Source organism: Mus pahari, chromosome 3, assembly GCF_900095145.1.
Source record: "Mus pahari chromosome 3, PAHARI_EIJ_v1.1, whole genome shotgun sequence".
NCBI lineage: Eukaryota > Metazoa > Chordata > Mammalia > Rodentia > Muridae > Mus > Mus pahari.
In genome coordinates, this window is record NC_034592.1 from 19,006,797 (window position 1) to 19,031,343 (window position 24,547).

At 45.4% G+C, this 24,547-nt stretch overlaps 1 protein-coding gene across 2 annotated transcripts in view; it reads left to right on the top strand.

Annotated features, from left to right (window-relative positions):
• The window catches only part of Abl1 (ABL proto-oncogene 1, non-receptor tyrosine kinase), a 110,722-nt gene that overhangs the window by 41,751 nt on the left and 44,424 nt on the right, over positions 1 to 24,547 (top strand). Inside the window, exon 1 of one of the 2 annotated variants that reach the window (XM_021193832.1) lies at positions 24,214 to 24,400. The exons of the other annotated variant lie outside the window; for it this stretch is intronic. Coding sequence (XP_021049491.1) covers positions 24,322 to 24,400 — 79 coding nt within the window. The 5' untranslated portion in view covers positions 24,214 to 24,321. Of the gene's footprint in view, positions 1 to 24,213; positions 24,401 to 24,547 lie in introns of those variants that run through there. 2 annotated transcript variants of the gene reach the window in all.

Here is a 24,547-nt window from a genome sequence, read left to right on the forward strand (position 1 = left end):
CCTGCATATGTATCTGTGTGCCAGTAGTTTGAAAGAAGGCATTGGATTTCCTGGGACTACAGTTACAGACAGTTGGAAGTTGCCACTAGCATGAGAAGAATCCCTCTGAAAAAGCAGCAGGTGCTTTTCACTGCTTAACTGTCTTTCTGGTTCTGGATGGATTTCTCTAAGGTTTTCCCATAGATGTATTTGCTTCCCAGTTTCTTCAGTTACTTCTTTTTCTTCTGTATAATCATGGGCAGCCTGGGCCTGACTCTTCTAGGCCTGTCCGATTGGAATTTCCCATTGTGAGTGTTCTTTATGTCTCTGGTACTTTTTGATGCTCGGGACAGTTTACTTTCAGGCCATGTTCTAGAAACAACTGGAGTCTGCAGGCTGCATGCAGGCAGTTCATTTTGACTTGAACTTTAGTACTGCGTTTGGTCTGCTTCCTACAGAAACACATAAAGCTGCTGGCAAGTGCAGCTGCAGCCTGAGCCTGTCATTTTCCAGGTGACCGTGGGTGACAAGTCATTTATTTGGCTCATTTCTTCTCTCTTTTGCTCAGAAGCTTAGGAAGAACTCCTCTCCTTCTCAAAAGCCCAATTTGAGGGCTGGAGGGATGGCTCAGTGCTTAAGAGCACTGACTACTCTTCTAGAGGTTCTGAGTTCAATTCCCAGCAGCCACATGGTGGCTCACAACCATCTGTAATGAGATCTGATGCCTTCTTCTAGTGTGTCTGAAGACAGCTACAGTGTACTCATATAAATACATCTTAAAAAAAAAAAAAGCCCAATTTGAAACACCTTAGGCCATAGGAATGTGTATTTCCTGGCCTGTTCAGCTCTTCTCTGAAGGCCAGATTTTACCAAGACTCACTAGACTATTGCTTAGCTGTGTTTTGCTTACAGTCCCACAGGCAAAGACTTTAACCAGTGGTTGTTGCTGACTCGTCACAGGACTTCAGCAAGGGCCACCCCAGGAACAAGCTGTGTCTTATGCTCTTGTTGTCAAGTTAAGGAAAAGGATCTAAATAATTAAACCTTACCACGTAGGCCCTGCAGTCCTTGAGACTTGTGCTAGCTTTCAGACAGGAAGAGGCAAGCCTTTTCGAATCCCCCTGGAACCTACAAGCAGCACTTTGGCCATTGGCTTCCGTGACAGCACCGTCACTTAAACCCGATGACTTTATTGACTGTTCATGGCTCTCTCAAGATTATCATGGGAGGTGAATTCACCTCACCCTTCACTGCTCTCGGTCCCTTCATCTTCCTTCAGCACAGTCTTTATGAGAAGGATGGGAGCTTGGAGCAGGCTGACCTGGGGAGTGTTTCTCACATGGTGTCTGTGAGCATCCTACCCATTCTTCCCTTCACAGCCCTCATTCCCTGACAGACGCAGTGGGTTCTACTCAGATGCTCTGGCCTCCAACAGCCGCTTTCACTTACTGCCATTGTTTAAACAAGTGCTGTTCCTGGAAGTGGTTTCAGAATAGTCTGTCCTTGTAACTCGCTGCTCCTTTGCTCTTGTTTTTGAAAGTGTTTTCTTAATGATAACCAGAAGCCCAAGCACAGCACACTAGAAGACTCTGCTAGTCCAGCCTCCACCTGCTGACGTGTTATACTCAGTAGTGTTGAGATTTAGATCTCTTTATTTTATAAAACTGAAGAGATTCTTTGATTGCCTGGCACCCTCACTTCCCACCGTTGAGGAGCTCTGAGGTCTGAAAGTCACCTTGAACAGTGATAGAGAATGAGCTTTTATTACTTTGTAAATATAAAAAATCCAACAAGAGCTGGAGATGGGTTACCTAAGTTGTTAACATGTTTTTAAGCAACATTTAGAATTCCATAACATGGACTGGAGAGATGGCTCAGGGGTTAAGAGCACCGACTGCTTTTCCGAAGGTCCTGAGTTCAAATCCAAGCAACCACATGGGTGTATATATATATATATATATATATATATGTGTGTGTGTGTGTATATATATATATATATATATATATGTGTGTGTGTGTGTGTAATTTCATAACATATAATGCCATGACATTAAAAATTTAAAGAGTGGATGCAAATTCAAAATGAGATATTTGTCTATACTCATGCATATCTGAAAGCAGTTTATTTAAAGCTTTTTTGTTTTGTTTTTGAAACTTTTTTTTTTTTTTTTTTGAAGCCACCTTAGCTGTCCTGGAACTTGCTTTGTAGACCAGGCTGACCTTGAACACAGAGATTCATCTGCCTCTGCCTCTGGAGTTCTGGGGTTAAAGGTGTGCAATACCAGTGACTAAGACTTTTAAAAAATAAAGGAAAATATAAAGGTTTTAAACACACATGTGATTCATTAAGAACCTTTTGTGTACCATGTAATTTTCATTCCTTCGTAGGATCTCTTCTTGTCTTTGAAGCCCTCACTGCAGTTTAAAACCAGTACGATGCAGTCTCCTCCAGGCCCGTGCAGCCCCCTCTGACTGGGGACCATGCCCATGTTGTGCTTTGCCACTTGTCAACACTCATTCCATAACTGGGTCCATAGTTAACAGTGGGACTTAGGGGGTGTGTAGCCCAAAGCAAGCACTAGTATTACACATACATCACAGTCGCTGTGCCAAGTACCGTTCTGAATGCTTTGCATGTTAGCTTATGTGTGTTGTGTGTATTGAGTGCATTATGTATCGACTGTGGACAGAGCACCCAACACATAGCTGCTTCATGTTCACATCTTTGTGGCAAGGCCTTTGTGCCAGTTGTGCCAGGCATTTTCCAAACAGGAGTCTTTGCCTCGCAGAACCCAGTGCACATGTGCCTGCTGCCCTCTTCCATGCTGTGTCTGTAGACTATGCCTCCTTCCTCATGATCTCCTTTTTCTCTCTGCTTTAATCTCTTCTGCAGGTCAGAAGGAATACAGACTCATTGTGGTGACAAGTGGTTAACTTTTGTTTTTTGGAGACAGGGTCTTTCTACATAGTCCTGGCTGTCCTAGAACTGTCTATAGACCATGTTGGCCTCAAACTCACAGAGATCTGCCTGCATCTGCCTCCCAAGTGCTTGGACTAAAGGTGTGCATCAATACTCCTTGCCTAGAAGTGTTACCTTTTCATTCTTACCTGAAAGCACATGCTTTGAATGAAACTATTAGGAATGTGTTTCTTCTTTACTGGAAAAATGTTAAAGCCAGAAGAAGTGTCTTTTTCTGTGTCTGTTTCAGGTGTTGCTAAGGTGTTGTGCATCCCTCCCCTCCTACATCTCTAGCTGTTATAGACAGTTCTTTCTATGTGTGTTTTGGAGGCATTCTAGCCTAGGACTCTGCATGAAAGGAAATGTCCACCTCTCAGAACAAGGCTGGACATTTCTAATGAGAGGCCCTGAGCTGTAGTTTGCATGGGACTTACAAAAGTGTAGTTTTTAGTAAAAACAAAACTTTTTTTTTCTTTAACATTTACTTATTTAGTGGGGAGGGCAGAGGTGGGGGTGGGGAGAAGCATGCATGGCGATCAGAGGACAACTTGAGTTCTCTTCTTCCACCATGTGGGTTCTGGAGATTGAACTCAGGTCATAGGACGTGGTGACTAGTGCCCTCACCTGCTGAGCCATCCTGCCAGTCCCAAGAGATGTACTTCTTATTGCTGTTGCTATCAGTATAATCTATAACACGTGCATGTGAAGTTGATTTTAAATTGGTGAGCAGATGACTCAGATATGTAGGAAAGGGAAATAATGAGTGACAGGAAGCAGGACACCTGTACCCAATGAAAAGCAATATTTACTATGAATCTACTGACACAGAGAGTCCCCTTGTGAGTGTGCAGTGGAGGCACCCCACACATGAGCTCGAGGATGCTTCTCCTCACCTTTGGAATTTCACAACACGATAGATCCCATGTGTGGTTGTCATCTGAATGCAGTGAGGTGAGATGCTTGTGCCTTGAGTGTTCCTTTACTGCTGTTCTCCAGGCCACTTTCCACAAGGACAGTGCTCCTTTAAGAATGGGAAGACAGGCTGGAGAGATGGCTCAGTGGTTAAGAGCACTGACTGCTCTTCCAGAGGTCCTGAGTTCAATTCCCAGCAACCACATGATGGCTCACAGCCATCTGCAATGGGATCTGATGCCCTCTTCTGGTGTGTCTGAAGAGAGTCACAAGGTACACACATGCATAAAATACATCTTTAAAAACAAACAAACAGAAAAGAATGGGAAAGGGTCAGGGAAGTGGGAAAAGGTGAGGGGTCTGGCAGGGAGAAAGGATGATAAATGCAAAAGAAGGGACAGTAAAATAACAGGACACCTGGAAAACCTATAAGGAGTTATATGATTAGCTATCTACCTAAAACTCTGTCTGTGTATTAACATACATATGTAATTTAAATGAAATTTTCCCATCTAGGCTGGCAATGCTGGCCCCATGAACAATAGCAATAGTTTATAATATTTGGGGAGACTCTTGAACAGCTTTAACCAACAATTCAAAAGAGGGCTCCTCATGTCTGGGCTTGGGGTTTTTGTTAGGCTGTTCAAGAATCTTCCCAAATATTATAAACTATTGCTATTGTCCTTAGTCGCCCTGGTCCCCAAAGGTGGAAGATAGGTCCTTATTGATAAAGACACCAGGCACTTCAAACCAAGAGCCGATGAGCTGGAACTGTCCTAAATACTGCCTTACTGAGAACTATTGTTCAAGGTACTGGAAGGCACTGCATAAGCTTCCAAAGGAGGGAAGCAAACAGTGGCCCTACCTAGCTGTGATGCCTGTGAGCCACAACAGGGACCAGCCGTGGCTCGATAACCCTAAAGGTACAGAAGTGTGGTGCACATACAATGGCAGTAACCAAGAGCCCTCTGACTTAAGTCTTATTATGCACAAAGGAAATCATGTTTGCTTCTAGAAACCTAGCCAACCACTCAGGGCTAGTGAAGTCATGAATCCTGGAGGAGAACCTACAACTGCCACTTTACTAAACCAGCATAATCCTAACTACGCTGTAAACATTTATCCTCATAAAAACACACATAATGTAGTTCTCAGCCCTCAGCAAGAAGACTTCCTCTGCAGCAGGCAGAGACTATGACAGAAAATCACAACCAGTCAAAACGCAGAGTTGTAAAGCAAGGAACCAATGGATACATGTACGACATAGCTCCCATACCTAAGACTCAGGGAGCATTGCGGGGGGAGGGGGGGGTGGGGGGGGAGGGGCGCAAAGAGTCTAAGAGCCAGAGGATCAGGGAGTTGCTGTGAAACTGTCTTCTAGGAATGTCAGAAACTACATCCTTATGGTCTCACCAACATTCTGCTTAACACAGGAGCTGAATGAGCACAATAGACATGCCCAAGTGGAAGGGAAGAGTATAGAGGTACACTCCACAGAGAACTACAGCCACTGTAGAACCCAGAGTGGAAAGCACACCAGTGCCAGGGTCGGTCAGCCCTTAACACACAGATGTGAGTGACAGTGTACAGACTGACCAGGGGAGCCCATGGATCCGAAAATGAGCAAGGAGGGGCGTCTGAGAGGGTTTGGAAGGAGGAAAGGGAAGGGGGAAATATGGCAATTATAGTCTTTTTATTTTTTATTTTTTTTTGGTTTTTCGAGACAGTTTCTCTGTATAGCCTTGGCTGTCCTGGAACTCACTTTGTAGACCAGGCTGGCCTCAAATTCAGAAATCTGCCTGCCTCTGCCTCCTGAGTGCTGGGATTAAAGGCGTGCGCCACCACGCCTGGCTTATATTATAATCTTAATAATAAAAAATGTTAAAACAGTGGGAGGGTCTTCCATCCCCATTAGATTAAAAAAATGTAATGAAATTAAAAAAACAGAAATAGGTTTAAAAAACCATACCCAACTCCACGGTATGACTTCAGAACCACTACCCTTTTGCTCTCTTCCAGCCCCCTGTAGAGTATGTTGAGAGCTGGGACACATCCAGCTGTGGGCAGGAGGTGCCCGTGCTTCACTGAGTGAAGCTGAGGCCTGAAGCTGCATTTGGTGAGCTTAGGGGAGCAGCCCCCACGGCTCTGTGCTGGTGAGGGGCATAGAGGGCGCCATGCCATAGGGAAGACACAGCTTGTCCCGTGTTGCTTTTCTTACCTCTCATTTCCACCCCTCTGTTGTTACCCGTATGTTTTGCCTTCCTCTCATTGGGTCTGCTGTGACAGTCTCTTAATTTCCTTCATCTTGGAATACCTGAGTTTCTCCTTTATCCTTAGAGGACACACTTGCTGTCTGTGCGATTTCTTGATGCTATGTGGCCTTTGTGGTTTTGGAGGAAAACTCCCTCGTTTTGCTTTTCCAGTAAGCCAGATGCCAACATCTCCCTGATGTCGACATGTTCTTCTTAGCTTCTAGAAGTTTGGCAGGGCTAGGGACACAGCTCAGCTGGTACAGTGCTTGCCTAGTGGGATCCCTGGGCTATGTGCAGCACATAAGTCAAGTCCATTTTGTATGTTATGCTGGGGTTCTCTTCTTTGGGTTGATCTCATTTGGGGTTTCATAAACATACATGAGACAACAGAAAACTCATTTCTGCTCATGATGTAAATGTGGGCTCCATGCAGACCACACAGTGTTCTGATGAAATGGGTCTGTTTTCTGTGGACTTACAGTCATTTTGCCTTTTTACCGTAGGAACTAGAAAGTTCAGTCTTGCCATGGATCACATCGGGTCTTCTTTTTTAAGTGATTTATTTATTTTTGTTTTACATGCATTGGTGTTTTGCCTTCATGTATGTCTGTGCGAGGGAGTCAGATTACCTGGAACTGGAGCTACAGGCACCTGTGAGCTGCCCTGTGAGTGCTGGGAATTGAACCCAGGTCCTCTGGAAGAGGAGCTGGTGCACTTAACTTCTGAGCCATTGCTCCAGCCCTGCCCCCATTTTTCTCTAAGCATTTTTGTTTTGCTTTTATCCTTTTGTTTTGTTTTGATGTTGTTCTATGTGTTGGATCAAAGACAATGTCTTACTCATGCTAGGAAAGTGCTCTCTCACTGAGCTACAACCCTAGCCCAGACCTCTATTCCTGAAGAGTATCTTGTCTAAGGCAAATCGTGTTCTAGAACTCTGAGTTAGCTGGTTGGTTGTCTCCTGCCTTACTGCAGACTTTAGAAGTCTTCTGAACGATAGTATGGTTAATCCGCTCTTAACTTCCTGGTGGGTGCATGTGTGCTTCTTGCTACCGCCCCAATGTTGTGGATTCTTGAATGAAAGACAGACAGACAGACAGTCAGACACACACACACACACACACACACACACACACAGAGCCTTATTTTTAATATGCCTTAAGCAGCTCAATGGTTGGGCCGCTCCCAAACTTCCATGTTGCTAATGCCTCCCCTTCGATACTCTTGAGTTATTACTTACCTTTTTTTTTTTTTTTGCTACCCCAAACCCAATGGGGTAGATCCCGGTGTAATTTGGGAACCCAATTAACATAAGCAATAAACTAAATTGACAACAATATTCTTTCTTTTTTAAAGATTTGTTTTATTTTGAGCTCTGTATTTGAGTCCATCTTTATGGGTATGAGTATGTGAGTACAGCACCCCCAGAGGCCAGAGGTGTTTGCAATCCCTGGAGCCAGAGTTACAGGCAATTGTGACCCAACTGATGTGGGTGCTGGGAACCAAACTCAGGCTCTCTGAAAAAACCATTCTCACTGTTAGCTGTGGAGCCTTGTGGGTCCAAGTGTAACTTTCTTGATCATCATATTTTCTGAAATATCAGTGTTCCCTTTCTTTGTTAGATCATTCTATGGCTGCTTTCAGTGTTTGCTTTTAAAGTGATCACGATGGTGTCTGTCTGCAGTTTCAGCTTCCCAGAAGGCTGACACAGGAAGATGTGGCTTTGAAGCTGGCCTGGGCAACAGTGAAACTCTATCTTAAAAAACAAACAAACAAACAAACAAACAAACAAACAAACACAACTTAACAAAGGCCTAGGGTGTTTGATGTTTGTTTCTTCTTGTGCTCATTTAGTGGTTTGCCTTGGGTTTCTATATGGCATTAAGTGTAGACGGTGTGCATCTGTGCATTTGTTTCTTCTGAGTCCCACGTTCTTTTTCTGCTTTCTGCAAGTCTAGCTTTCCATGTTGGCCACTTGGTATCATCTAGAACTTACTCTGAGTTATTTATTTATTTATCTTTAGTCTTTTTTTTTTTTTTCCCTCCTGTTTATATTGGTTTTCTATCTGTGAAGTGGGCAGAGATGCACTGTGTAGGCCAAGGCTGGTCTTGCATACATGCATACCCAATCCTCTGCCTGCCATGTGCTGGGGTGGCAGCTGGCAGCCTCCTTGCCATTGGCTGCCCCTGCCCATCTCTCTCAGTGTTCCACTCCTCCTCATCAGCTGTTAGGCACATTTAGTGAATTTTTTATTTCTTGTGTTTCATTTTTTTTTAAGTTCTGGAATTTCCATTGAGTCTCTGTGTTGTCTCTGTCCCCTGCTGGGGTTCCTGACCTACTGCAATGAGATTTTTCACCCACTCATTGGAACCCGTCTCCTCCAGTCACCCATGCCACAGCTGGGAGAGCTGCTCCAAACCAGGGAGGACTTTGTCTGGGCTACACTGTGGCAAGGTTTCCCCAATGCCTTATGTGGCCAGCATTTCTGATTGCATTCTGGATGGTCTAAAGTTCCATCGTGGGAATTCTGGATTCTTTTAGTCTTCTCGGGAGACACAGTGAGGGCTGCAGCTCCCAGCTTCCCTTCCAGGGTTATGTCACTCCTGTCAAGACTCACAGTTCCTGGCTTTCCCTTTCTGACTCACCAAGCCAGGGATACTGAGCTTTCTCACTGGGGCTGTGCTGGCAAAGCCACAGACAGCTGGGAAAGGCAGTAATTTAGAAACACAATGAAAAGTAAAATTATTATAAAGACGACTTTGTAAAAATATGGAACATTTTGTGAACACAAGTCCCCAAAATGCCAGAAAGCTCAGAAAGTTAATAAGTCTCATTGATGATAAAGAGGAAAGGAATTCGTTGTCTGAGTGGGTAACTCAGTCATTTTTCAGACAGGAGACTCAAATGCTCCTTTTCTATTTTGTATATCATCTATTTGTAGTTTTTCCTTTGTGTGTGTGTTTGTGTGTGTGTGTATGTGTGTATGCACACATGTGTGCCTGTGCTAGCTGTACATGTGTGTGTTCCTGAAGACTGGAGCAGGATGTCAGGTGTCCCACTCTATCATCTGTACTATTTCTTTGAGACAGGGTCTCTCATTTGAACTTGGAGCTCAGCTGATGACAGGCAAGCCCTCCATCTCCTCATCTCTGTTCCATCTGGTGCGAGGGTATAGGTGTGTGTGGCCACACCCAGCTTTTTAATGTGAGTACTGGGATCTGAACTTGGGTTCTCATGCTTGTACAGCAAGTGCTGCTATCCAATGAGCCATCTCTCTAGGTCCTACTTACTGGTTCTCCTGAAAGATTTATCTGTCCTTTGCAGGGGTAAAGCTATTGATGTTTGACATGTTCAACATTGCCAGCAACTTAGGACACAATTCGTCACTGCTCCTTCCTTAGTAGTTGAACAGTTTTCTTAAGGATCAAATAGATAAACCATATTTGTTGTAGACATATTCATATTTCTTCATGTAATTTGTATTATTTACAAGCTAATTAAAATTTAGTAGCTGTTGTGGAGGCATATACTTGTAGTTCCATCAAATGGGTAAACACAGATCAGGACTTCAAGGCCATCTTTGCTGAATGCTGAATACCAGACTAGCCTGGGCTAACTGAGAGACCCTGTCTTGAAAATAAGTAAATAAAAATTTCTAGGTACAAGAGAAACCCAAGAATTATTTACCTTTCCCTATCCATAAACATTGTCACTTAAACAGGTTTTCTGGGAATGAAATGTGTAAGACTGTAACATGGCATAGAGGGAGGCCTTTTAAAGGACATATAATGAGCAATGCCATCTCTCTCATCATCAGAATCATAAACAGTCAGATTCAATAGTGTTCATGTTTGTGTGTGGAAAGACATTTGCAGTGGGGCTGGAAGGCTCTGCAGTTAGGAATGCTTGCTGCTTTTGCAGAGGATCCAGGTTCAGTTCCTAGCATACACATCTGACAGGCTTAACCGCTGTTCTGTGACTGCAGCTCCAGGGAATCCAGCACACATCTCTCTCTGTCTCTGTCTCTCTCTGTTTCTCTGTCTCTCTCTTTCTCCCCCCCTCTCTCCCTCCCTCCCTCCCTCCCTCCCTCCCTCCCTCCCTCCCTCCCTCCCTCCCTTCCTCTCTCTATTTCCCTCTTCCTCTCCCTGTTCTTTCCCCCACTATGTCTGTCTGTCTGGCCTGAAAAGTGAGAGATTTATAGAAAGGATTTGGAATTACAGAGGTTGGCAAGGCCCCTGCTCTCTCTGCACAGGAGAACAAGTGAGGTAGTTGCAGGCTGAAGGTTGCCAGCTTTGGGCCCAGGTGGAACTGCTGTTGAGTGAGTCTTGAGGAAAGGTGAGGCACAGGTGTCTTCCAGGCTGGCAGGAAGAATCCCCAGCTCCAGTGTGGGTCAGACTCTGGGGCTTTTAGTTGACTGATTGGAGGAAGATCCATCACATTTAGGACCCACCAGTGTAAATGCCAAGCTTCCACTAAAGCATCCTCACACACACACACATCTGAATAATTTTTTAAATCATTTTTATTTATGTGTGTGTAAAAGCCTTTTTAAAAGATTGATTGATTAATTGTATGTGAGTACTCTGTTGCTGTCTTCACACACACCAGAAGAGGGCATCGGATCCCATTACAGATGGTTATAAGCCACCATGTGGTTGCTGGGAGTTGAACTCAGGACCTCTGGAAAAGCAGCCAGTGCTCTTAACCACTGAGCCATTTCTCCAGCCCCTAAAAGCATTTTTTAAAGTGATAATCTTTTCTCTATCCTGACTAGCTCCTAAATACATGAGACAGAGATTAAGATTTATTTGATAAGCTTTATAGCATAGTTGCTGACGAGTTATTAATTTATTCTGTTCCTTCAAAGTAATCTGGCTACCTCCCAGCCAAAGTCCCTGAGATACTTGTATTTTAGTATTGGTCTGGTTCTCTCTGCTTCAGGTATGTTCCCATGATGTCTCCTGGACCCTTTCCTTATGATGATTCCTTTTCCTCCCTCTCCCTCTCCCTCCCTCCCTCCCCCCCCCCCCTCCTTTTTTCTTTCCTCTCTCTCCTCTCTCTCTGTCTCTCCACCCTCCCACCCCACCCCCACCCCCCACCCCCGCTAAGCAGGGATCAGAAGTCCAACCCTATTCTCTTTTCTGCTCAGCCATTGGCTCATCAGCTTTTATTGACAAGTCAGAGAATAAATGCAGAACAATGTTTACATAACATTCGCACAGGAGATAATTATAAGCATTACAATGCCATGTCTGGATTGCAACCAGATATGAGAGCAGAGAGAGCAGAGAAATCAACATTTGAATAACACAGTGATAATCTTTAAACATTGTACAGCAACATTATGTCTGTGTGTGTGTGTGTGTGTGTGTGTGTGTGTGTATGCATGCATATATGCTTGCAAGTGCCCTCAAAGAGCAGAAGAGGGTTTCAGATCCCCCAGGAGCTGGAGTTATAAGTGGTTGAACTTGGGTGTTGAAAACTGAACCCAGGACCTTTACAAGAGCAGCAGGCACTCATAACCAATGAGTCTTCTTACTAGCCACCCTACCAGGCTCCAATAATTCTTTAACCAAGCATCTGAACACCCTGGGCGCAGCCTTGTTTAGGTGCCACAGGAGAGTACTCAGTCTGATTTTGTTAGAGACTAACTACATAAGGGAAGAAGAGAAGGGTTTATTCTGGCTCATCAGAGGACGCTTTGCTATCTGGGAAGGTTTGGTGTCAGAATCTGTTGTTTAATCACTGAGCAGTCAGGAGGCCAAATAAGCCCCATGCCCTTGTTGCAGATGCTCTCTACTCCCTACAGATTGTATCGCTGCTGGGGATCTGCTGAGGATGTGTGTGTGTGTGAGGGTCTACTTCCTGCTCGCCATCCTTTTGATTGCTGATGTACATAATTGACTATTTTAGTTTATAATAAGACCTGTAGTTGACTGTGTCAATCTTCCATATTACTACTAAAGCTGCTTTGTCTATTTAAATCTTCACATTTGCATATTAAGTTTAAGCTCATTCATTTCTACTGGGTCTTTGGTTGAGATAGTGTTGACTCTGTAACCCCAGCTGACATCTGGAGTTGTCTAATCCCTGAATGTAGTCATTTTCCATGAATTTAGAACTTCTAATTTCTCTCTGTAGTATTTTAGTCTTTATATATATATATATATATATATATGCACACACATACCCCGGTCCACATGCACACACATACATAACCTCCTGTCCACATGTATACACACACACACACACACACACACACACACACACACACCCTCTCCTCTGCTTTTCCTTGAACCTCCCTCAGTTGTCATCCTTGAGCAGAGCCTCTACACATGGTTTTCTTTACCAGGAGAAGCATTTGTCCCATATGTCCCTCTTTCTTTTACGTGTTGTCTTTTTCAGTGATGGCTTTTCTGGTCACCATATCTAAAACTGCAGCCCTCTTGTGTGTTTTAGCTTTGCAGACTTAAACAGCTGACCTTCCCTAATTCATTGTGTCTTTTTCCAAACTGAATGTTAGCTGGGGTGGGGGTGGGGAACGGGATGGGACAAATTTTTTTTTTTAAAGATTTATTTATTATTATATGTAAGTACACTGTAGCTGTCTTCAGACACCCCAGAAGAGGGCATTGGATCTCATTAGGTGTTGTGAGCCACCCACCATGTGGTTGCTGGGATTTGAACTCATGACCTTCAGAAGAGCAGTCAGTGCTCTTCACCACTGAGCCACCTCTCCAACCCAGGATGGGACAGCTATTATCCTGCTGGCCACCACTGTGACAAGCAGTCTCAACCTTTCTAATGTTGCCTTTAATACTTCGTGCTGTGGTGACCCCTGCAGTAAAATTATTTTCATTGGTACTTCATACCTGCAATCTTGCTACTATTATGAATCATAATAGAAATATCTATATTTTCTGATGGTCTTAGGCGACCCTTATGAAAGAGTCATTGACCTTCCAAGGGATTGAGATCAACCCCTTGAGAACCCCCCTCCTAGAGCCTGAGTGAACACCAGCTCTTGGTAGGTTCTACAGAAAATGTTTACAGAGTGCTCAGTGTTCATTTCCTGATGACTTAATAGTGCATATCGTGGGTATCTTTGTGCATGTATCCACAGGAGTGCACAAGAGTGCATGTGTGCATGCCATAGCACGTGTGTTGTGATCTGAGGAGAACTGTGTGAGTTTCACCATAGGGATCATAGAAATCAAACTCAGGTTATTGCACTTGCTGGCAAGAGCCTATCCACAAACCATCTTTCTGGCCCTTGGTGGCATTTTAACTGCTTTTCTTTCTTTTTTTTTCTTTTTTCTTTTTAAAAGATTTATTTATTTATTATATGTGAGTACACTGTAGCTGTCTTCAGACACTCCAGAAGAGGGTGTCAGATCTTTTTGTGGATGGTTATGAGCCACCATGTGGTTGCTGGGATTTGAACTCCGGACCTTTGGAAGAGCAGTTGGGTGCTCTTACCCACTGAGCCATCTCACCAGCCCCTGCTTTTCTTTCTAATACACTTTCTTCCATGGTGATGTGTTCTCCATGTACCCCATGGTTTGATGTCCAGGAATGCTAACAACCATCAAGACAGAGGTGGCCCCCTCCCCTTGGGAGCAGCAGACATTGGAACCACACTGGAAAAAGAAGTTGACAGGATCTTGATAGTCAGTTTCAGAGAAGAAATGAATGAACATGAGGGCCCGACAGTTGTTCCTTTTTGACAAGTACCACACACTTTCTGGGGGCTTAATATACCCCACTGGGAAGTTAATCTAGACTCTAACTTAGTGATGGTACTTTTGATATTTAAACAGTGCGCGCTCTCTCTGTCTCTCTCTCTCTCTGTCTCTGTCTCTGTGTGTGTGTGTGTGTGTGTGTGTGTGTGTGTGTGTGTGTGTGTGTACAGGCACAGGTGAGTTTGTAAAGTGAAGCCCCAGGAGTAAACTTGATGGCTCAGAGGGCAAATGTGTCTGCAGTTTTGGCTGTTATGGAATCATGCCAGATTCCCCATGAGATTCTTGGGAGCAGGAAATGAGAAAGACAAACAGTGTCCCATGCAGGGCTGCCAGCATCCCACAAGTGATGTGGTACCATGGGACGAAGGATGGCTTCGTCCCCTAAACAGTGGAGCTAGTGTCTTCTGTCCTCAGGAGACCCATATAGCTCCCCAACTCCTGCCCCTCACCTGCAGCGTTGTGGCACTGCTTTTCCTGAGGGAAGCTCATGCACCCTGTAAGTGATGAGCTGTGTGTGACCTTTTGGTCAGGATGGGTAAGTGGGCTCTGAGCAGGGAGCTGTCTCCACAGAAGCAGACAGAATCAGGCCCTGCTACCTGCACTTCTTCCCTGCCTGCCTTCCCCTCCTCTGAAGCAGATGAGAAAATAGAAGAGAAAGCCAAACAAAACTGAAAATTGTTATTAAAATGTGTATGTGTGTGTGTGTTAATGGGGTCCCATACCATAGTGCTTATATGGAGATCAGAGGACAACTTTTGGGTGTCAGTTTCCTTCTTCTACCCTTACATGAGTTCTGGGGAGTGAAATCAGGTTCAGACTTGTACAAGTGTTGTTTCCCAGTGAGCATCTCACCAGGACTGAAAATTCCTAATTGCCTGATTCTTAAAATTCCTTTGTTTATTATAAGCCTATGATTCATGAAATACTAATTGTTAATTGATCCTAAAAGCTAATTGGACATGGCTGCCTCTCAAAATTTTAGGAACATGATTTTATTATCTGGAACTTTTCCTGAAGTAATCTAAATCATGATAGAGATTTGAGCCATCCAATTCTGTGTGATTCTGGTTTCTACAAGGATTCAACAGGTGGGACCGTGGTGTATGTGAGCACTGTTCTCTGTCTCTGAAGACCCAGCATAGGAAGCTGGGATGCCCCTGAGAACATCTTATGCTTCCTGAATGAGAGCATGTTCTCTGAGTCTTGGTCCCAGCTGTACCAGGCACTGGCTTCCCCTGTGTCTGTTTCTCCTGGGATCAGCCTGAGTGCTGTCTCTTGCTCTCACTATCTTGATAGACTCCTCTGTATATAGGGCACTCCCCTCCCTCCATTCCCTAGCAGAAACTCCTGTTGTATCTGTGCTGGCTGGAGGTGTCAGGAGGGTGAGGCTGTGATAGTTCTGTGACCTCATTAGAAAGGTCTAATGGTCTTGATGTGGTATGTGTATTGGAGTGTGCACATGCATGCAGAGGCCAGAGCTAACCATCGGGTGTCTTCCCCCATTGACAGACTCTCTACCTGAACTTGGAGCTCACCCATCAGTCCTCTAGGTAATCCTGTCTCCATCTCCCCAGTGCATGCTGCTACATCTGGCTTTGTATGAGGGTGTGGAGATAGAACTAAGTTCTCCTGATGTGTAACAAGCACTGTACTGAGTGAACTCCCCAGCCTATCATCATGCTTCTGGAGGTTATCCATGTAGTAGCATCTGCATCAGCACCTCACTCCTTGCTATTGAAGTTTATTCCATTAGTGAGGTACTTGCTACCTGATGGGCATTGGGGCCTTGGTGACTAGGGCTACTGTGAACATTCATGCACAGTTCATGAGTGGATATACTCTCATCCCTCTTCAATTGATACTTAGCTCATAATGTTTTATCTCAGCTTTAGATTGTTTTGTTTTGTTTTGTTTTGAGACATGATCTCTTTCTGAAACCCTAGCTGTCCTAGAATTCAATATGTAGAACAGGCTCACCTCCAACTCAGAGAGACCTGCCTGCCTTTACTCCCGAGAGCTTGAATAAGTGTGCATGACCACGCCCAGCTTTATCTCAAGTTTTTAAGAGACTATGTGTATTGGAGTGTGTACATGCATGCAGACGCCAGAGTTAACCATTGCTCCCTCCATTGCTCTTAGTTTTTGAGACAGTTTCTTTCCCTGAACCTAGAGCTCACCAGTGAGTCCTCACGGTAATCTTGTCTCCATCTCCCCAGGAAAAACTCCTTTCCAAAGAGACTGTGCATCTCCATTGCCCTGCATGATTGTTAGCACTTTGTTTGTGACTGCAGCCCTTAGAGTGGGGTGAGATGGGAGCTCACTGCACTGGACATGGGGAACTTACTGAGTGGGTATAGTGGGAGTCCCCTAGAACCAGACCAGGCTGGCCTTAAACCTGCCTGTTTCCTTAGTGCTTTAATTAAAGGTGTGTGCCACAGTTGCCTGGCCTGAGCATCTTTTTGGGTGCTTACCAGCCATTTGTTTTGATTCTTGGTGACACACCAATGACTCTTTTGCCAGTTTTAAGCCAGTTTGAACATGTTCTAACTGGGCAGAAAGGGTTCTCTGCATTTTGGGGTGCAGCTATGCATCAGATCCATGGTAGGATACGTGGCTTTTGCTTTCCTCACGCTGATACCATTTCTCCCCTGTGTTCTTTGGAGAGATTTATTGTAAGCTTGGACTATTTGGAAAGTTTAGGCTCTGGAGTACCACCATCCACACTGGAAGCTAGGGACCCAGGAAAGCTGGTGGGGTTTCTAGAGACCTTATACCCCAGGGCAGTGTGAGCTACAAATACCTTGAACTGGGAACAGTTCAAGATTCTGTCCTGTTCAAGAAGTCAGGTCCAGGGAAGGTAAATGCCACCTTCCTTTTTCTGCCTTTTGTGAGGCTCTCTGCTGATGAGGACAGTCCCTTAAAGACTCATCCCATCTAAATCTGTCCTCACAGACATGCCCAGGACTAATGTTTAATCACTTCTCTGGCTGACACAAAACCCACTATTGCCACACTTAAGGAATGTGGAAATCACTTGGAGATCCTGTGTTGTGCCATTGATCTTCTGTGCTAGCTGGTAGGAAAGGTGGCCAGGTGGGCTTTGGGGGCAAGCCCAGTTTTGTCTTTTCCATTCAAGGGGCACAGGAGCCCAGATCTGGCCCTTTCCTGGCCCTAAGCACAGTGTTCTTGAGTAGTCTCTTCAGGGTCAGCTGCAGCCCTTCCTTCCCTGTTGATAATGTAGGTCTGAATCGATGTGCCCTATCTGCCACTTTAAGGAGAAAGAGCAGGGTTGTCTCACTTAGTACTGTCCTTGCTCCTCTGAGTGGAGGGAAGACAGACCTATCCATTCTGGTATGTGTCTAAAACATTGCCAGCAGAACCGTCAGTGCTGGTTCTTTTTAAGACTCAAACATAAGCTACATTCCTCAGGTCCCAAGCTTTTGCTTGCTTGGGTACAGTACTAGGCTGCCAGACCAAGGGAGGGAACTGTGGGCTGATAGCTTCGGTAAACATGGCGCTTCTACCTCCTCCTCCCTGCTGGGTTTATACTGTGCAGAGGGTTGGACAGCTTGTTTTCTTTCCCTTGGAGCCCTCTCTCTGCACTCTTCTCCAGCTGCCTTCTTCCCCACCCCCAAAAGTAATGTGATCTCCCAGGCCGCTGTGCAGATTCCTTTAGTCTTAGGGAACGAGAGGAAAGACATTAACTGTTGGCTTCCCAGTTCCAAGTTAACTAAACTGCAGTAGCCAAGCTCAGTGCTAGTCTTGAAGCAAAAGGATGCTAGGGTAATAGTGTCTGCTTGGGCTTGTAAGTCCCCTCGTGAGACATCTTCTTAGTTCACAGATGCTAGCTCTAAGGATGGAAGGCTTCCAATAGTTTCTTTTTCAGATTTTGTTTGTTTGTTTGTTTTTGTTTTTGTTTTTTGTTTTTTTTGTTTTTGTTTTTGTGGGGATAGGGGCTAGCTACCAGCTGATGCTGACCTAGAATTCATGATCCTCCTGCCTCAACTTTCTGAATGTTAGCGTTTAAAGGGTTGTGCCACCATATTGACTGTGGAGACTTAAATCTTTATTCAATATTCAGGTCAGAAGAAAACAAGACAGTAATTTCAAATAAAACTCTTTGACCTTCACTGCAGAATGAACCCAAGGACAGGAACACAGACATTTGTGCAAGCATGAAAAATAACTAAAGTTGAACTCAGGCTTTAGAATAGATCAAGAGTGCTCTCTGGCTCTATGTCATTTGTGTTTAATGGTATTCTTAATTACAAGCAAACTTTAAGGTGCCAATGTGAGTGGATTTAAGGACTTGGAGCGTGGACCCTCCTCATCAGCAAAGCTGATAACCTGTTCACAACAACAGGTTTAAAATCATTTCTCGGCCCAATGTCCTTCTTGATTACCCCTCACCCCGACCCTCTGTGTGGACATTTGTGTGTGTGCATGTGTGTGAATGCTTTGCCTTGAGGTCACAGGTCCAGTCACTCTCAGTTTTTTAAGGCAGGGCTTCTCACTAAGCCTGGAGCCCCAGGTTGGATGAGAGGCTGTTCAGTGAACCCCAGGGGTCCTGTCTGTACCTCCCCAGTACCAGGATTACAGACTTTTAGGTGGGTGCTGGAGATCCAATGTCAGGTCCTTGTGCATACATGACAAACCCTGACTGACTAACCAATCTCCTCACACATCACGTTCCTTTAACTATGGGATCTAGTGGATGTCATCTAGTGAGGAAAACATAACACAGGGTTTAAGGGATTTGGGTTCCATCCCTGGTTTTTGCTACCAAAGTGCTGGGTGACTTGATGCAAGTTGTTTAACCTTAGGCACAGCTGTGACACCTGTAAGATGTACAAAACTGTCTGTGAGAAGTGACTGTTTCACCATCCCTTTTCCTGCCCCACTGAAATGACAGTAAGATTTGTTGGTTTTGAGACTGCTTTACTGTGGAGCCCAGCTTGACCTCAGACATGGCAGTCTTTCTGTCCTTAGACTCCTGAGTTCTCAGACGGAAAGCATGAGCTACACACATAGAAAGATTTTATTTTTAAACTGAAGATGTGTAAGGACAAAAGGAATCCAAAGGAAGATAGAAGTGAATATCAAAAGCAACGTGCTCTGGGGGAAATGGGAGGCAGCCAAGAGTGGTAGCAGACTTGAGGGATGCAGCCTAACTTCTGAGAGCCCATGGTAAGATGTGAGCCACTGCACACTGGTAGGAAACTGAGGAACACTCAGAAACAAGAGGCATTAGGCCCGGAGAGTGCAGTCTACAAGAAGGTGTTGATTTCTCACAGGGCTCCTAGCCCTGAACAGCCAGGTTGAGCTGCTCCACCTCAGCCACATGAGATGGCATGTTTCCTATAATGCTGTGGGCTACGGAGACTGCTAAGCAGTCTGGATTCAGAAGCAGTCTGGATTCAGGTAAGCCTGTGGTTAGTAATAGTGGAGTAGTCAAGAATGGGGTTTGTTGTTGAAAGTCTGCACAGTGCTGAGATTCCCATCCTCTTCCAGGGCCTGTTAGGCAAGGCTTTAACAGAGAACAGATTAAAATACTTTTCTAAGGAGAAAAAATGGAATGGCCCCAGAAAAGTGCCCCCCAGATCCTAGCACTGGGAGCTGCTCAGCTCATTCCCTCAAAGCCTTTAGGTGTGCCTTCCTTTCCAGACACAGGACTTCACTCTAAGTCCTCGTAAATAATAGATGAACAGTTAAATTTCATTGAAACAGGAACTCAGTGGGAATAGAGGTATATATACAAGAGGAGCTCAAAAGGACAGCTCTTCTGATCCTCAGGGGTGATAGCACAGCATCAAACAGCATGTGCTACTGACAGCAGAAGAAAAAACACTTTGTTGTTGTTTTTGTTGTTAATCTGTTGTTTGTGTAGCAGAGTCTTAAGTGGCCCAGGTAAACCTTGAACTCATTATGTAGCTGAGCCTGACCCTGAAGTCCTATGAATCAATATTTTACTAATGAACATTGCCTGGGCAGTGATGGCCCATGCCTTTAATCCTAGCACTTGGGAGGCAGAGGCAGGTGGATCTTGTGGGAACTAAAAAGGGGCCAGGGGAAGAGGGGGAGGGAGGATGGATAGCCCACATCCGGCCAGAGTTCCACCTATGCTCTGGACAGACAGATGCAGGAGGGCTGCCAGATGCTTTCCACGCAGCCCCGGGTGGGCATCCAAGCCTCTGACCCACTCGATGGGGGATGGACAAGGGGCAGCCCCCAAAACCAAAAGGGGCCCCGGGGTTACACCCTGTAGCCCCAGGGTTATGGGAGAGAGGGCATAGGGAAGAGAGGTTCCCACACAGGCGAGAGTGAACGCAGCAGAGACTGTCTATGGTTTTAGAACTGTCTATGGTTTTAGAGCTTTATTGTAGAAAGGCAGGGAGAAAGAAAAGGAGAGAGAGAGAGAGAGAGAGAGAGAGAGAGAAGAAAGGCTAGAGAATAAGAGGAAGAGAGAGGAGAGGAGAAGATAAAGAAAGAGTGAGAGAGGAGTGAGAGAGCTAGGAGGGGCCAAACAGCCCCTTTTAAAGTATTCTGCTATCCTTTCTGTTACTAGGTAACTGGGGAGGAGTCTAGCCTGAAGGTCAGAAGCTTGGGACATTGCCTATGTGACTTCTAGCTGTGCTTCTCTTGTGGGGGCTGTGTGTGTGTGTGAGGGGAAGTAACTTAGGCAGGAGCCAGAGTTCCAGGAGCATGAGAGAACTCCTTCTGTCCCATGTAGGTAAATTATCACCACCGGGTCGCAGGGTTCAGCATCTCAGCTTGACTGGAGACCAGCCTGTCTGTGCATAGCCCATTGCCCCACAACTCCCTCTTCTGTTTTTATAAGAAAAGGGGGAGGTGTCACTGATGTCACTGTGTCATTTGTGGTGAAAATTTAGAGTGGATGGAAGGATCAGAAGAAAGCATACAGCCTAGAGAAGTAGCAGAAGAAAGCCAGAGTAGTAAGGAGGGCTGAGGTAAGGGTTGAGAAGGCAAGGGATTGTACAATCAATTAATTGTTCCATGGGTAGTACAATTTGAGGGTAATAACATCCATTTTGAACAGCAATTAATTAATCTAGATAGACATTATGCTTTCCTCACTATCATGTCACTCTGATCTAGACAGCTCTTGGTACCCAAGAATTGTATATGAAAGAGATCTACTCCAAGACACATCATTGTGAAGTTTTTGAATGCCAAAGGGGAAAGAAAATTCTATTCTAAAAGTTTTCAAAGAGAAAAGCAAGCTATTTTATAAAGGCACAGAAGTTAGAATAGGATTGCATTTCTGAATGGCAATCTTGTAGACTCAGAAAACAATGGAGAGTGCTGGGCAGAGGTGGTGCACGCCTTTAATCCCAGCACTTGGGAGGCAGAGGCAGGTGGTTTCTGAGTTCGAAATGCCACTACCACCACCCTGTGGGAAATTCCATTTAGCCTAAAATTCTATACCTAGCTAGACAGTCACAGTATTCAGGTCTGCTTTAGACCTTTGTCTGCCCCCGGGAAGCCACTGGGTGATGACTTCTAGCAAAGGAAGTCTGCCCAGAGCAGCAAAGCGTTGAGAAGAGTTGGGGTGTTTCACTATGGGAAAGTACCAGTAAGGTTTTGACAGATCTTAGAAATATTTAGGGAAAAAGTAATAACTAGGACATAAATGATTAAATTAAAAGTAAAAAAAGGGGGGGGAGAAAGAAACATGGCATTGTAACTGAAGCCACTAAGAAGAGAATAGTGAAGCATTCCTCATCTCTGGAGCAGGGAGAACTATTAACAGTGTGAAGCTTGTCCCTCCATCTATTCAGAAATCATGATGTCACAGTTGTGAGGATTAGGCTTAAGACAGTGTACTGCTGCACTACTGCGTCAGTAGGCGATGTGTGGCTTAGTGAGCCCAGAGCAGCAGAGTGTTAAGATTAGACACCCAACAGAGGCCCCTCAGATCAGAGTGGGCTGCAGGACTTGTGCTAGTCTCTGTGTCCCTGTCTCTCTTTTCTCGCCTCTCCCCCCCCCTTCCCCTTCCTCTCTGTCTTCCCTCCTTTCTCGGTAGGCTTCTCCTGCTACCTTTTACGCTGTGCTGTGCTTTGAGGTGGCTCTCATTGTATAGCCCTGGCTGGCCTAGAGCTTTGTCTGTACTCTAGACTGGCTGTGAATGTGCAGAAGTGCTCCTGCCTCTGCCTCCCAAGTGCTGGGATCACAAGCATGCATCCAGTGCCTGGGCCATCAGTGGCTTTTCTCCTCCAGGCTGCTTTAGGGGGCAGTCCTTCTGAAGCTGTTTGCTTGTACACAGCACTCTTCTCATCTTGCAAGAGTTCAAAAGCTATTGCTGGAAAGAACAGTTGAGTTTTTTGTGTTTGTGTGCAACTTGGCAATGGCTCCCATGATTGCTGCTGCTTGAGTGTGGTGCCTGTTGATGAATAGTTTTATATCTAAATTGTAAAGAATCTGGACAATTTATAATATAAGCATTACTCACTTTGAGAGGATTTTAGAGGATAAGGTCATTGCCATAAAAGCAGACCATTAGTAGTAGTCATTAGCTTTTCAAAACAAGCTTACATCCCATCGTAAAGTCCAGCACATGTGAATAAATGTCTGACTTGTATTAAAGAGTATTCAAGGATGTGGTTAGAATTTCAAAATGCCTTTTAATGTGTAGTTCTTGGCATTAAGCTGCCAATCTGTATGTAGCCCTGTGATCTGATATGCTATATGATTGACTTCATTATAATCTGATCCAAGACCCTTGAACTTTGTGAATGGTAGCAGAACAGGCAGCACTGCATCATCATTTGTGTACTGGTGGCTCCCCTCTCAGTGTTCCGTTTGGCATCATGGAATCATGGAGAGGTTAGTGGGATCAAGACAACACTCGTCAGCATGTGGGCTCACAGAAAATGGTCTCCCAGGATCAGGAAAGTATCCAGTTGGCACCCTTGTCTCCTGGTCACTCTGGTTCTTTTCTCCAGAAGATTGAATGGCATGAGTTCTGTAAGTCCCCTGGGTACTTGTGAGGCCTGGTCTGGCACCTGTACTAGCAGCAAAGTAGGTCCACTTGGCTTCAGCACAGACATATTTTTGTGTTGATTAGCACAAAAAGTGTGTGACATCCTGGCTGAGAGGCCTGTCACAGGCACAGACATGGCACTTATTACATCTGCCTGACATTCCAGACATCCTAGCAGTCATCATTGTAGGGTAGCCCGGCAAGGATCCCATCCTGCCCCGTCCCCCATCCTTCCCTGTTTTTTGTTTTTGTTTTTTAAAGGTTTTCTCTGTATAACCCTGGCTGTCCTGCAACATTCTATAGACTAGTCTCGTCTGCAACTCAAAGACCTGTCTGCCTCTGCCTCCCAAGTGCTAGGATCAAAGGCACGTGCCACCAGTGCCCAGCTTTCCTTTTTTTTTTGGAACCAGAGTCCCTTAGCCAAGATTTTCTCTGAAACAGGTGATAACTTTTGTCATGTGATCATGAATCTAGCTGCCCGGTACTGTCTGCTTAGAAGCCAAGAGGCCAAAATTTGGAACCCGGCAGACTCTGACTGAGTGCATGTCTTCTGGTTTCCACCATGTGACCTTCTGGAGTGTCCTCACATGAAGAATCGGGGTCATGATATAACTTTCTTCACAGGATTAGGGTGCAGGCGGCCCGTGGGTGTCAAAGCACATGGAGTACTCAGAAAACCATCCTCAGACAGTCAGCTCTTCAAGGGCAAGGATTCGGACCAAACTTTTAGTTATGTGACATTATTTCATACGTTTATTTTTCCTTTGTCATTGGAACTTGGGTGAGTTTTTATTAGATTTGCTGTAGTTGGGGGTCCTTGTTTCCCACCAACTTAGTGCCAGTAGCCCATTGCTGTGACCATTGCTTAGTTAAAATCTTGTTGGTAACCTTGAGCCAGCGTTTAGGAAAACATGAAAACTCACCGTGAAATGGATTCAAACCTGTGGCGCCAAAAACAGGGGAAATTCTCCTAAAAATGAGGTCAGGAAGGACCGCCATTCCAGCCCACAATGAACAAACACCATAGAGACACTTCCCTAAGCTTAAACTCATAGCTCCATGTCTGAAAGGATGGTTGGAGCAGCGTCCGGTATTCGGTATTCCTGTGGGTTCCATGGGTTCCAGCCCTGACTGTTCACATTCCTCAGACACCCACTTTAGGTTTAATCACAGTCGCTCCCAGAGTATAAACGAGACCAGTCTTGGTAACTTGAGAGGAATTTGCATTTCCACCAACCTCCCGGACACGCGGCAGGGGCTACGCCAGCGCCGCTACGCAGCTGGGGAGGGCGAGGAGCCTTCCCCTGGCCTGGAAGGGGTTAAGGGACGGGTGGGGCGGAGCGCAGGGCCCTTTGTTACCGGCCTAGGCGGGAGGCGGGACGCGGGCCTGGGTGAGGGCCGGGCTGGGAGCGCAGCGAGCGCGGCCTGGCGGGGCTGGGGGCCCGGGGCGGTAGGGCCTTCGCCGTGGCCACGGGACCATGTTGGAGATCTGCTTGAAGTTGGTGGGCTGCAAATCCAAGAAGGGGCTCTCTTCGTCCTCCAGCTGCTACCTGGAAGGTAAATCCTGGCCTGGGCTCGGGGACCCACCAGGACTGTCCTGCCCGCCCGCGCCCCTGTGTGTGCTAGGTCCCTAGTCTTCTCCCTCTGAGGCCTCTGCGGGTGCTGGTGGCTCATTCGGACTTAGAGAGAGAGAGAGAGAGAGAG